At 45.8% G+C, this 14,655-nt stretch overlaps 1 protein-coding gene across 1 annotated transcript in view; it reads right to left on the minus strand.

The window, feature by feature from the left end:
- The window catches only part of LOC138638116 (probable cation-transporting ATPase 13A4), a 542,444-nt gene that overhangs the window by 354,310 nt on the left and 173,479 nt on the right, over window positions 1-14,655 (minus strand). The window contains exons 2-4 of the mRNA XM_069727138.1: window positions 13,446-13,616; window positions 13,119-13,250; window positions 3,514-3,584 (exon numbers count right to left, since the gene is read on the minus strand). Of these exons, the coding sequence (XP_069583239.1) occupies window positions 3,514-3,584; window positions 13,119-13,250; window positions 13,446-13,616 (374 nt within the window). The remainder of the gene's footprint in view (window positions 1-3,513; window positions 3,585-13,118; window positions 13,251-13,445; window positions 13,617-14,655) is intronic.

Raw genomic sequence — 14,655 nt, forward strand, 5'->3', positions numbered from 1 at the left:
AAAATTGCCTACAGCCATGTGTTATTATTTTAGGCCTTCGATGCCTGTCTGCGGTCACTCCTTCCACTAGGCCTCCACTGACCACACCACTGCTGCCCGTGTAACCCTGGAACCAATTTAAAATTGCCTACAGCCAGCCCAATTTTTTTATTTTAGGCCTTCGATGCCTGTCTGCGGTACATTCTTTCAACTACTACTACACTGACCAGGGCACTGCTGCCCAAGTACCCCTGGAACCAATTTAAAATTGCCTACAGCCATGTGTTAATATTTTAGGCCTTCGATGCCTGTCTGCGGTCACTCCTTCCACTAGGCCTCCACTGACCACACCACTGCTGCCCGTGTAACCCTGGAACCAATTTAAAATTGCCTACAGCCATGTGTTATTATTTTAGGCCTTCGATGCCTGTCTGCGGTCACTCCTTCCACTAGGCCTCCACTGACCACACCACTGCTGCCCGTGTAACCCTGGAACCAATTTAAAATTGCCTACAGCCATGTGTTATTATTTTAGGCCTTCGATGCCTGTCTGCGGTCACTCCTTCCACTAGGCCTCCACTGACCACACCACTGCTGCCCGTGTAACCCTGGAACCAATTTAAAATTGCCTACAGCCATGTGTTATTATTTTAGGCCTTCGATGCCTGTCTGCGGTCACTCCTTCCACTAGGCCTCCACTGACCACACCACTGCTGCCCGTGTAACCCTGGAACCAATTTAAAATTGCCTACAGCCAGCCCAATTTTTTTATTTTAGGCCTTCGATGCCTGTCTGCGGTACATTCTTTCAACTACTACTACACTGACCAGGGCACTGCTGCCCAAGTACCCCTGGAACCAATTTAAAATTGCCTACAGCCATGTGTTAATATTTTAGGCCTTCGATGCCTGTCTGCGGTCACTCCTTCCACTAGGCCTCCACTGACCACACCACTGCTGCCCGTGTAACCCTGGAACCAATTTAAAATTGCCTACAGCCATGTGTTATTATTTTAGGCCTTCGATGCCTGTCTGCGGTCACTCCTTCCACTAGGCCTCCACTGACCTGTCTACTGCGGCCCGTGTACCCCTTGAACCAACCTAATAAAATATTTAAAAAATTAATTTGATTATAAAAAATAAGATCGTGTTGAGATCTCAAATGCAGACATTTTAACATTAAAAACAAACACACAACAAAAATCTGGAACTGTACTAAAAAGGTCCACCAGCTACAATTACTTTCTCCTGCAAGAAGTTAACTGAAAGGTTTTTTTGGAGTTGTTAACACAGATATGGCATCCACCGAGTGTTGTCCTGTCGCGTCTCCTTTAAATTATTTCCAATAAGATGTTAAACTATTAATTTAATAAAATCAATAATTAAAAAAATAATTGAGTAAGTCAAAAGCACATTGCAAATAAACATTAATTACAAATCAAGAAGCATGGCGCGTCCGAGGGTGAGTAGATACCGAATAAGAATATAATCACCCTCGGGCGCGCAATGCTTATTTACAACAGCCTTCCTTCCTAAGAATCAGCCCTTCCGTGGTGTAGAGAGAGGTTGTTGTTACACTCCAAGGTGTTCCCCAGGTTGCCTTTCCTGAGCTTCGATCTTCATGCTCTCGTTTAGTAGGTGTCGGAAAGTAGGCTGCATTAGGCCTAAAAAATGGGGAATGGGGTGGAGAGAGATGGTGTGTTACACTCCAAGGTGTTCTCCAGGTTTCCTCGCCATTGCTTCGATCTTCCGACTCTCGTTTAGTAGTTGTAGAAAACTACACTGCATTAGGCCTACAAAATGGGTATCGGGTGGAGAGAGATGGTGTGTTACACTCCAAGGTGTTCCCCAGGTTTCCTTGCCATTGCTTCGGTCTTCCGACTCTCGTTTAGTAGTTGTAGAAAAGTACACAGCATTAGGCCTACAAAATGGGTATGGGGTGGAGAGAGATGGTGTGTTACACTCCAAGGTGTTCCCCAGGTTGCCTTTCCTGAGCTTCTATCTTCAGGCTCTCATTAAATTGTGGTTAAATGGAACAACTGCATTTGGCGTACTAGTTGGTTTGGGGCCTACTATCGGTGTCTGCCACTCCTTGCTGTTCTCCTGGTTTCCTGTCCTGAAATTCCATTTTCAGCCTCTCGTTAAGTAGTTGTTAATGTTAGACTGCATTTGGCCTACTAGTTGGGTTGGGGCCTACTATCGGTGTCTGCCACTCCTTGCTGTTCTCCTCCACTGAACAAAGCTGTGCCGCCTGTTTACTACGGTTGCCAATTTTGAACTGCATTTCGACTACTTACTGATTTGGCCCTACTCTCTGTGTCAGCCTCTCATTCCAGTTGTCCTCCACTGCAATGCCCCCTGGTTATTCCTGTGTTACCAATTTTGAACTGCATTTAGCCCACTTTCTTCTTTGGGCCTATATCTGTGTTTCCACTTCATCGTGCCCATTGCCCAGCCAGTGATAGATGAGTCTGCTGGTACATTGACCCATAACGCAACATTCCCCGTGCACGCTACACAACAACATTGTGACCCTGCTGAAAGTCAGGTTGCTCTTCCCGCATACCATACCACCTTACACGGGGACAAAGAGGAAGGTGCAGATGAAAGTGCAGGTTCCTTCATCAGGTGGGGGGAGGAATACTAGTTGGCGACGTCACTGGCACAGGGCCTCTCATAGTACGCAAAAGTGTTGCTGCCGGTGGGAGGCGCCCCCGCCGTGCAAACACACCGCTGTACTTTGAGGGGCCCTGTGCCAGTGCCAATGCCAACGAGTGGGCCCCCCCTGCTTGCTCAGGATCACAGCACTTGCAAAGTTGAAATACTTACCTCTCCCTGCTCCACTGCCGTGACGTGGTCCAGATTTACTGGGCCCACTAATTACTTGAACCAGCCCTACCCCCCACAACTTTAGCCAAATGACCCCCAATTTCAAATGCCTTCCAATTATTTTAAGGTAAATTACGCTTGACAAGCTTCATTAAGAAGAATGGATGGTTTTGACATTAAAATGGGCACTCTAGGTGTTTTCCTGGCCCCCACTCACTGCCGACTATGCTGCCCCATTGACTTGCATTGGGTTTCGTGTTTCGGTCGATCCCGACTTTACGTCATAATCGGCCGATTTCACTCGACCCGACTTTGGACATAGTCGGGTTTCGCAAAACCCGGCTCGACTCTAAAAAGGTCAAGGTCGCTCAACTCTAGTCATGGACCACTCCTGATGATGATTCTCCTACTTTCATGTGATGTCCGGTCAATTGAGCAGTTCCTTCTCTTCTGTCACTGTTAATGTCATATTGACTGACAGCTCCCTGATCAGCAGATCGAAAGAGAAGGAACAGTTCTGTTAATGTGATGGCACAGTAAGGAGAATCACTGCCAAGAGAGGTTTGTGACCGGTCTGAGCCAGGAGAGATCATCACAGAGCAGAACAGGCAGATAGGTAACAATGTCCTGTCAATAAGTGCTTAGCCCCATAGAAAAACTACAAAGTCCCTGAAACCCCATTAAATTTAATTTGTAGTTCACTTACCCAATTTTTATAAACTTGCTCTCAGAGGGAATCCAGACATATCGTATTTTTTGCACTTTTATATATCTTACCTAATTGTATAAATGAGGGAAATGAGTAAGCAATGCATAATACAATTACTTTTATGTATCACAATTAAAACAGCATATGTGGCTGTTTCATATCACTCTATCAATGTTGGTTATCCTATCAATCCATAAACTATTCTAAATGCAGACATGAAAGGAGAATAGGAACTGAGCTTGTATCATTTGGGTTAGAGAAACCAACAAATCCAAGTAGAGACTCTGCAGGTTAAACTTGAGGACATACTAACTTTAGGCCACAAGTAACCATATCACAATGCTATTGCACTGGTAGTTCTTTAGGTATTTTACAGCCACGCTTAGTATGTGCTAAACTGCTTCACATGATATCAGGACAGCAAAGCAGTACCTTCTATAGGACTGCAGAACCAGAAGGTTTCTTTTTTTACAGTTCTTCTTCATTCATAACTACCTTGTTTTTCTCACAACTCAGCGCATAGTCTTAGCCATGGCCTAAACTACACAAGGATACACCAATTTCTTTCCATCAGAAAACATACACCTACTATGGTGGCCAATTTTTAAGTCTATTGCATAAGTATAATGCAAACAATAGTCCTTGTGATAATAATGCTATATACACACACAGAGTTTAAAGCGAACCTGTCAGCAGATTTGGCAGATATAAGATACGGCCACTGCTTTTCAGGGCTTATCTGCAGCACTCTTTAATGCTGTAGATAAGCCCTCAGTCTGAACTGAAAGATAAGAAAAATACGTTTTATTATACTCACCCGGGGGAGCGGTCGGGTTCAGTCTAATCCGATGAGTGTTGCAGGTCCGGTTCTGGCGCCTCTCATCTTCTTGCGATACCGCCCTCCTGTTGCTTCATCGCTCCCTGGCATCGCACTCCTGCACAATTGTACTTATCTGCCCTGTTGAGGGAAAAGTAAAGTACTGCAGTGCGCAGGTGCTGGGCCTCCCTGACCTTTCCCAGCGCCTGCACACTGCAGTACTTTACTCTGCCCTCAACAGGGCAGATAAGTATGCCTGTGCAGGAGCGCGATGCCAGGGCGCGATGAAGCAACAGGAGGGTGGCATTGCAAGAAGATGGGAGGTGCCGGACCTTGACCTGCGCCACCCATCGGACCGGACTGCACTGCACTGGACCGCCCCCCAGGTGGGTATAATAAAAAGTATTTTTCTTATCTTTCAGGTCGGACTGGGGGCTTATCTACAGCATAATGGAATGTTGTAGATAAGCCCTAAAAGGCAGTGACCGTATCTTATATCGGCCAAAACTGCTGACAGGTTCTCTTTAAGATGTATTCACTCTACAGCAGAGCAAGAGGATCCTGATCACCAAAAGAGCTTATACTCGATAGTAGAGAGAAAGGACCTTGCTGTCCATATAGTGGCTTTTTTTGTGTTTTGCTACCTCACAACTTCCAATTTCACTGGTTTCTTTTGAGGATTTGCATCAGTTCATTTAAAGAAAATGTCTACAAGTGTGAACATTTGGTTTTGTTTTCAATGTGAAGACAACAACAATTATGTAAAAACAACTGAAAACTTCAGTATGCATAACTATTCACCCCCATAAAGTCAGTACATGATAGTACATCCTTTTGCAGAAATTACAACTCCAAGTCGCTTTGGATAAGTCTTTATGCGCTTTCTCCTTCTTCTCACTTGGATTTTTGCCATTCCTCAAGGAAAAACTGCTACAGCTCTTTCAAGTTTGCTGCTCACCAGAGAAGACCATCTATCTTCGTGTCTGACCACAGATTACCAATGGAATTAAGGTCTGGGCTTTGACTAGTCCATTGTAAAACACATACATGTTTCCAATTAAACCACTTAATTATTGCTCTAGCAGTATGCTTTGGGTCATTGTCTTGTTGGAAGGTGAACCTCCGCCCTAGTCACAAATCACTGATAAACTTAAAAAGGTTTTGCTCAAGAATATCCCTGTATTTCTTAAGATACATCTTCCATTCAACTTGGACTATTTTTACTGTCCCTACTGCCGCAAAACATTCCCACAGCATGATGCTGACACCACCATTTTTCAATGTGGGCTTGGTGTTCTTGGAGTGATGAGCTATGTTAGTTTGGCGATGTTTACCTTCATGGCAAAAAAGATCAACTTTGGTCTCATCTGACCACAGCAACTTCCTCCATAAATTTGAGAGCGTGGCGGTCGCATGGCACATTGACGGATACACAGCAGGGGAGCAGCAGGCGTTACTGAACCCCACTAACACATTGGCGAGGTGTTTGGCTCTGTGCAAACAGCACTTCCGGGCAGCAACCAGCAGTGTTGGAGCCCAGGGACAGCAGGAGGAGCAGATATGAGGCATTGCCGCACACACAGCAGGGGAACAGCTGGTGTTACTGAACTCCAATAACAGAGGAGCGACTGTTGACTGTGCGGACAGCACTTCCAGGCACAAACTGGCGGTGTTAGAGCCCAGGGACAGCAGGAGGAGCAGATATGAGGTATTGTCAGATACAAAGCTGGGAATCAGCTGACGTTACTGAAACCCAATAACACGGCAGCAAGTGTTAACTGTGCAGCCAGCACTTCCAGGCACCAACTGGTGGTGTTAGAGCCCAGGGACAGCAGGAGGAGCAGAGTGTAGGCCGAGGCCTAATTAGATCAAGTTGAAAGTGAACCTTTAACCCCCCCATGAGTTAGCAACTGAAAGAGCCAACTTGTGCAGCACTAATGGTGCACAAGGAAAAGGTGGTTCTTTTAATTATGCTCCTTGCACACGGTGAACTAAACACTTATAAAATGTGTCCCCTGATACCGTGATACCGTCCCAGAGGTGGTACTTTCCGTCGTGATGAGACGAAGCACAGCCGGCATTCATACCCCCATGCCGCCGGTCGCCGCCTCATCAGTGTTGCTTGAATCGGTCACGGAGCCCGCGCTGTTAACTTAAACCTTGGCCATGCGCAGTTAGCGCTGCCCATCTTCTAACATCATTTGGTGTCATGCTAACTGTGCCTGTTAGTCCCTGTAAGTCCCACCCACGGGATGGTTTTATGGTAAGAGGGGACACATTTAATAAGTGTTAAGTGCAGCGTGTGCAAGAAGCATAACTAAAAGAGCCACCTGTTCCTTGTGCAGCATTACTGCTGCACAAGGTGGCTCTTTCAGTTACAAACGCCTGGGGGGGACAGGTTCCCTTTAATTGCTGTTGTAGTGCCAGCATGTCGTTCGCTGTACACGTTGCCGGATACACAGCAGGGGATCAGTGGACATTACTGAAACCCAATAATGCTGGGTCATGTGTTGTCTGTGCAGCAGACACTTCTGGGCAGCAACAGGCGGTGTTGGAGCCCAGGGATTAAAGTTCAGGTGGTTGAAACATGAACACAGCAGGAGACCTGGATACTGTTGGCAACAAATTATTTAATCGGTAAGAGGAGTGGTAAATTCCTGTGAGATCCAGGCCTTGTTCATTTTCAAGAAAGTAAGCTGGTCAAAGTTATCGGAGGATAGTCACATGCGACGGTCTGTTAGTACACCACCTGCAGCACTAAAGACACGTTCCTATAATACACTGGCAGCAGGGCAAGCCAGCACCTCCAATGCATACTGGCTAAGCTCTGGCCATGTATCCAGCTTAGAGACCCAAAACTTGAAGGGGGAAGAGCCGTCTGGGAGTACGCTGAGAGGGCAAGACATGTAGTCTGTCACCATCTGATGGAAACGTGGCCTCCTGCTGACTGGATCCGTCAGTGATGGTGTGGACAATTGTGACGGGCACACAAAACATTGCCACTGTTGGAACAGACTGGTCTTGACTTATGCTGAGGCACTTCTTCTGCTCCCTCTTTGTGCAGAGATTCCTCCACTGCCTCTACGCACAGAGCTGCTTTGTAAAGCACTAGCAGTAGCAGGCGCAGCACTTCTCTTGATTGGACTGGAGAAGATGATGGACTGCACCAGTGTGTCTTGGTACAGCCGCATTTTACGCTCCCGCTACAACGGTGGTATGAGGGTTTGTAAATTGTCCCTGCAGCGCGGATTGAGGAGGGTGTACACCCAATAATCAGACGTGGTAAGAATGTGGGCGATGCGGCAGTTGTTTCTCAGGCACTACAGCATGAAATCAACCATGTGCTGCAGACTGCCAACTGGCCAAGAAACGCTGCCCCCTGCTTGAGGCATGATGTCTACCTGCTCTGTGTCACCCCACCCTCGCTCTACATACTGACTACTGGAGATTTGTGTAACTCCCTCCTCTGGAAAGATGTCTTCCTCCTCCATATCCTCCTCACAAAAGGTCCCCTGCCTAGTCCTTTGTGAGGAGCCACGTCGCGCAGACTGTCCAGAAGCCAATGGCATTTCTGACTCCTCATCCTCAACCTCTTCCACCACCTCATCCCTTAGCGTTTGCAGTGTCCTTTCAAGCAGGCAGATAAAGGGGACAGTCATGCTGACTAGTGCATCATCTGCACTCGCCATCCGCGTGGATTCATCAAAGACCCGCAAAACCTGGCAGATGTCCTTCATAGTGACCCACTCATGGGTGTGAAGTCTGAACGGCGCGCACTGCGACTTTTTTGCGCCTGATGCAGCTGGTACTCCATTACTGCTGGCAGCTGCTCACACAACCACTCCAACATATGTAACGTGGAATTCCACCTGGTGGGGAGGTCACATATGATGCGATGTTCCGGAAGATGGAATCGGCGCTGCAGAGTTGCAATGCGTGATCTGGCCATGCTGGAACGCCGCAAGTGAGCACACTCAAGGCGGACCTTGTGCAGCAGTGCATCAAGATCCGGATAGTCCCTCAGAAAACTCTGCACAACCAAGTTAAGCACATGTGCCAGACATGGGGTGTGAGTGAGGTTGCCAAGGGCCAGAGCTGCCACCAAATTTCGGCCATTGTCACACACTACCATGCCTGGCTGGAGATTCGCTGGCGCAAACCATCTCCTGATGGATGGCATTCCAGAGCTCCTGCGCTGTGTGGCTTCAATTCCCCAAAGAAATTAATTTAAGAACGGCCTGTTGACGTTTGGCCACAGCTGTGCTCATATTGGTTGTAACAGGTAAGCATTCACGGGTCAAGGTGGAGGTAGACCGTGGCGGCTCCTGCAGCGATGATTCTGAGGAACTGAAGTATGAGGAGGAGTCAATGTGCACAGACTGGTTTCCTGCAATCCTTGGCGTTGGCAGTACACGTACAGCGCCACTCGCCATGTGTGTACCAGGCTCCACAACATTGACCCAATGAGCAGTGAGAGAAAGGTATCGTCCCTGTCCATGGTGACTGGTCCACGCATCGGTCGTGAGGTGGACCATGCTACTAACGGCATTTAGTAGCGCATGTTTGATGTTTCCCCTTCACATGCTTTTGCAGGGCAGGGACGGCTTGCCTGCTGAAATAAAAGCGGCTGGGCACATTGTATTGTGGGACTGCCAATGCCATCAAGTTACGGAAGCTGTGAGTCTCCACCAGCCTGAATGAGAGCATTTCAAGTGACAGAAGTTTTGCAATGCCTGCATTCAGAGCCTGTGCTCGTGGGTGGTTTGCAGAGAATGGCCATCTTTTCTCCCATACCTGTGCTACTGATGGCTCTAGACTGGGCTGGGAGTGTGAGGATGACTGGGAACGTGGTGCTGTGGGTGGAATTACACTGGGTCTCTGGACAACAGTGCCAGAGGATCTTCCATGGCGATCCTGTGATGAAGCTGAACCAGCAGTGTGTGAGCTGGAGGAAGAGGCAACAACACGAGCTGAAGAGGTGGTAGGTGCTGTGTTTTTGTAACTCCTCCGCGTGCTTGGTCCGCACATGTTTCCACATGTTTGAGGTATTGTGGTTGCTGACATTTCTACCTCGTTTGATTTTCTGACGACACAGCTTGCATTTGACAAAGCAAATGTCATGTGCAACTGTGTCAAAAAAGGACCAGGCACTGCAAGCCTTGGGAGCGCCCGCTTTGGCTTTTGGAAGAGGCATGCTCTTAATGGGTGCCGAAGTGGAGGCTACAGGCACCGCAGTCTTCCCCCTCCCTCTCCCGGCCATTCGGGGAATCTCTTCCTCAGAGCTGCTCCCACCACCTTCCTGTTCCTCACTCCATGTTGGGTCGAGGACCTCATCATCTATGCATCCCTCTTCCACCAACTGCTTCTCCTGGGTAGTCTCGGCAGCACAGTACGCACCAGAAACTGGCACCTGAGTCTCATCATCAGATGCATACTGAGAAGTGGTTACCAGAGGCACTGTACCACCCACCTCTTCTGATTCTGAGAGACAAAGCTGTTGGGCATCACTGTATACAGCCTCTTCTTCTGATTTCTCTAATGCTGCTTGGCTGGCCCCCTGTTTCCAAGCCAAGAGATTTAGAGAACAGAAGTAGAGATGGCTCCTGTCCTGGGCTCTCTGACTGCCTGGGCAATTTGGCAGGTGGTGAAGAGACAGATGGTTGCTCTTCAGTGCTCTGTGCCTGAGAGGATGTGGCACTAATTGAAGTCGATGCGTTAGCTGCCATCCATCCGACAACGGCTTCAATTTGTTCGTCCCGCAGCAGCGGGGTATGTCGAGCTCCTACAAAGCTGCGCATGAAGGTCTGCTCCCTGCTAAAACTGGGGGATGATGAGTCACCGATGCCCGCAGCAGGCACAGAATCCCCACGTCCTCTCCCTGCTCCACACTCACACCCATGTGCCTTACTCCCTGCCTTCTTCATCGTGATAGACTGATAAAGATAGGCAGAAAAGTACTAACGGCTTAGTGTGCTTATTCCTGAACAGCTGCTAACAGGTATAAGAAACACTTATTTTATGAAGTGTGGACTAGACTTTATTATGAGCTTATGTGGCCTACACAACAGTAAAGTGGAGTGTTTGGTGAACTTTGGATTTGTTTCGCAGAACAGACACTACAGAGTGAGCGCAGTACTCACACACGGACCGTGCAGACAGCCGTGAACGGCACTGCAAGGCCAAGAAAAGCTCCTCTATCTAATCGTATATAGTGTTTTTCCACAATCTAGTGGGATACGGATGGAAAGACACTAATAGGATATTTTAGGAAAAATGTGCAGCTGGCTGCAGCACTAAGTGCAATTTAGAACAATGGATTCAGCTGTATGAGGCAGTGACACACCCTGAGCTGAGCACAACCGGCTGTGGCTGCGGACAGACTACAAAGCGAGCTGCACTCACACACAGACCGTGCAGACAGCCGCGAACAGCGCTGCAAGGCCAAGAAAAGCTCCTCTATCTAATCCTATATAGCGTTTTTCCACAATCGAGTGGGAAACAGATGGAAATTCACTAATAGGATATTATTGAAAAAAGGTGCAGCTGGCTGCACTAATAGCAATTTAGGACAATGGATTCAGCAGTATGAGGCAGTGACGCACTCTGAGCTGAACACAACCGGCTGTGGCTGCAGACAGACTACAGAGTGAGCTGAACTCACACAGACCGTGCAGACAGCCGCGAGTGGCGCTGCAAGGCCAAACAAAGCTCCTCTATCTAATCCTATATAGTGTTTTTCCACAATCTAGCAGGATACAGATGGAAAGCCACTAATATAGGATATATTTGAAAAAATGTGCAGCAGGCTGCACTAATTGCAAAAAAGGACAATGGATTTAGCAGTATGAGGCAGTGAAGCACCCTGAGCTGACCACAACCGGCTGTGGCTATGGACAAACAACAGAGTGAGCTGCACTCACACATACAGACCTTGCAGACAGCTGTGAACAGCGCTGCAAGGCAAAAGCAAGGTGAACACACAGCGGTTGCAAAATTAGCCTGGGTTAAGCACAATGAAGCAAATCGCTATCTCTAAACTGGCCCTCAGTCAGAACACAGTGTCCTGTCCTAACTGAATTCACAGCAGAGTGATCCCAAAATAGCGGCGGCGACTTTTATAGGGCGTCGTGACATCATTTCAGCAGCCAATCACAGCCATGCCAGTAGTTTCATGCCCACCATGCTGAACAGGATGTGCCCACACTTTAAATCATTCCTCATTGGCTGATTTAAATAAAACCAGGAGTTTGCATGATAGGAATTTCCGATTCCGGTTTCCGATATACTGAAAGTATCGGAACTCAGTATCAGAATTCCGATACCGCAAATATCGGCCGATACCTGATACTTGCGGTATCGGAATGCTCAACACTAATCACCACTAAATGACAAGGTGGCATACAGCAGGCTTTTTCACATTTAGCTAGTGAAAAAATATTTTTTAGAATGCTATACTCCTGCATGGAGCACAATAGAAACAGTGCACAACATACATGTAGGACATGTGCCCTGCTGACTTTGTCTGTGGACCTCAGTAATAGCCCCAAAAAATGCTGGAAGGTAAATTTAACAGTCACACTGGACCCTAGCTATCTACACTATCTGACTGATATACAACCGCCTAGCTAACTAGCTAAAATCTTGCTGTTAACAGTGCCAGCGTCAGGAGCAGCCTCTCTGCGCTGTTACAGTGTCAAAATGGTGCTAAAACAAGGTGTCCACTATTTATATGGAAAGGGACAAGTGATTTCAGCAGCCAATGACACAAGCTGTAGTGTCAGGACATTGTGAGTGTTTCCTGCACCCTGATTGACTAGCTGCACACATAAAGTTAGGGGGAAAAAATGACTGTTTACAAGAATGCCTCACCTCTGAGCTCTGCAAACCCACTTCCCTCATAAAGTACGTGCCAAATGCTCATTATCGTTGCTAAACAGCTGAAAATACTTTTGTGACAACATAAATATTTTCCCAAACTTTTTACCGCATGTTACCGATTTTTTCCGATTTTATATAAAATTTTGCTCGTGCTTCCGATCACTAATCCGAATGTGTAATATTCGTTCCAAATTTATGTTTGGCAATCGTTTTTCGAACAAATTCGCTCATCACTACTTCAGAGGCACTAGGAGCATCAAATACCTCTTTGATTTTTTTTATGTTATTTTAGTAGCTGGTCGATCATAATCCAATGAATTTGTCTGTCTGAAACCTTCCTTATTATGCAGTTATCTTCACAGACCCATCTGTACTCTAAATTAGCAACAAATCTTTTAACACAGAACAATGATCACGCTTACGTTTTTGGGAAATATCTAATATTTTCTTCTCTTGTCCAAGGCATTGCACTTGTTGATGCTTTCATGTAACGGAGATATATATTTTTTCTTAATGCTTTTAACCTGTGGCCTGCTTAATAATATAGACTGTCCCTCTTAAGTAATTTTCCCTTAAATGGGCTCACCTGGAAAACTAATTATCACAGGTGTTTGAGATTGATTTCAGTGATCCAAAGAGCCCAATACCATCATGAGTTTATTTGAAAAATGAAAAATTACATCTTTATGACACTTAAAACAAATTTGCCTAATAGCTTTGAACACGGTATCAGTTAGGTCCAAAACCTGTGCTGAATAATTTAGAGACTTTAAATTTTTTTCCAGCAACTGACCTCCACCCCTATTCTTTTCTTTTTATGGTCAGAGTCAAAGTGCACCTTCAGTTCTAAATAACCCCCTCCCTACCAATGAAATCACCATTAATATTTTGACAGGGCAAAACTTACTTTGCCTTCTGGCTCCATTATAGATTTGCATATGTATGAATTTTCATCAGCAATAACGAAAGACCCAGTTTTCATTGTTTTATGAAGATTAACCTGGATTACTGACTTCTTTATGTAGTCTTTAAATTCTCCCTGCAGAGATATTGTAGAATATATAGATATGGAAAGAGACAAAATTGTAAGGAATTAATTTGCAGCAGCCTTAGGCAGAAATCTACACAAATCACAAAAAAGTTAATCTGGACATTATTTCTTTGTTCAGAATAGAGTAATAAGAACGTTTAACTACTTATTCTAATTTGATAAATGATAAAATGATGTACTTACAGTTTGTAGCAAAACTGTATCAGCGTTTGCTAAGTTACAAGGAACACAGTGGCACCAAACATCCAGCTCTGGCTTCCAATAAAAGAGCAATTTCAGGAACCCTAAAGAAAATATGTAACCAAGTATACACAAAATATTTCTCCATCTCTCTGATTTATATCCGAATATCTCCTGAAAAAAAGAAAAGAATATTAGAAGAATAAAATAAAAATGGACTGGTATTAAAGAGGAACTTTCACCATTTTTTTATGTTGAACTGGACACGTGATGTAATAGTGGCTGCAGAGTATGATAAAATGTTGTTATACTTATTGTTCTTTTATTTAAATGTTGCTTTTTCTTTGTGGAGAAATTAGAAATCAAAGTAATTAGCTCCTAATGAGCTAATTTTTGTTAAGTTCAAGTTGGTTTTATCATTTCTCACTGTGGACATGTATTTCTTCCATATGTATTTATTCCACATGTATGACTAAGACTAGTGGAGCAATAAAAAGCTCAGGTGCTCGTTACTTAAAAATCAAGAAAATCGTAATGCTCGGTTGCTTGACTCAAGTAGCTAGTATAATGGAAGTCAATGGGAAACAAGCATTTTTTCAGCAGACCCTACCAGTATGTCTGGGAGGCAAGGAAAACCATTGAAATGAATGGAAGCACTGCTGAAATGGAATAGGACCAGCATGGAAAGATGGCTGAATGCATCTCTGACTTTCAGGTCGCTGCTGGGAATAATGTTGTTAGAGTATTACGTCACTCTTATGGACTGACACTAAAACATATAAGACCAAAGATAAAATGGAGTTTACAGGAAATAACCCTAGGAAACATTATTTCCTGTATAAGGCTACTTTCACACTTGCGTCTTTTGCAATCTGTCGCAATCCGTCGTTTTGGGCAAAAAACGGATCCTGCAAATGTGCTCGCAGGATGCATTTTTTACCCATAGACTTGTATTAGCGACGGATCGCGACGGATGGCCACACGTCGCGTCCGTCGTGAGATGGATCCGTTGTCACAAGTAAACATTCAATGTAACTTTTTTTGTTCATCACGTCTGCCATTTTCTACCGCGCATGCGCGGCCGAAACTCCACCCACTCCCCCGGACGTCAGAATGGGCAGCGGATGCGTTGAAAAACTGCATCCGCTGCCCACGTCATGCACAAATTTCACAACGTGCGTCGGTACGTCGGCCTGACGCATAGCGACGGACC

Source organism: Ranitomeya imitator, chromosome 5 (genome assembly GCF_032444005.1).
Source record: "Ranitomeya imitator isolate aRanImi1 chromosome 5, aRanImi1.pri, whole genome shotgun sequence".
Taxonomy (NCBI): domain Eukaryota; kingdom Metazoa; phylum Chordata; class Amphibia; order Anura; family Dendrobatidae; genus Ranitomeya; species Ranitomeya imitator.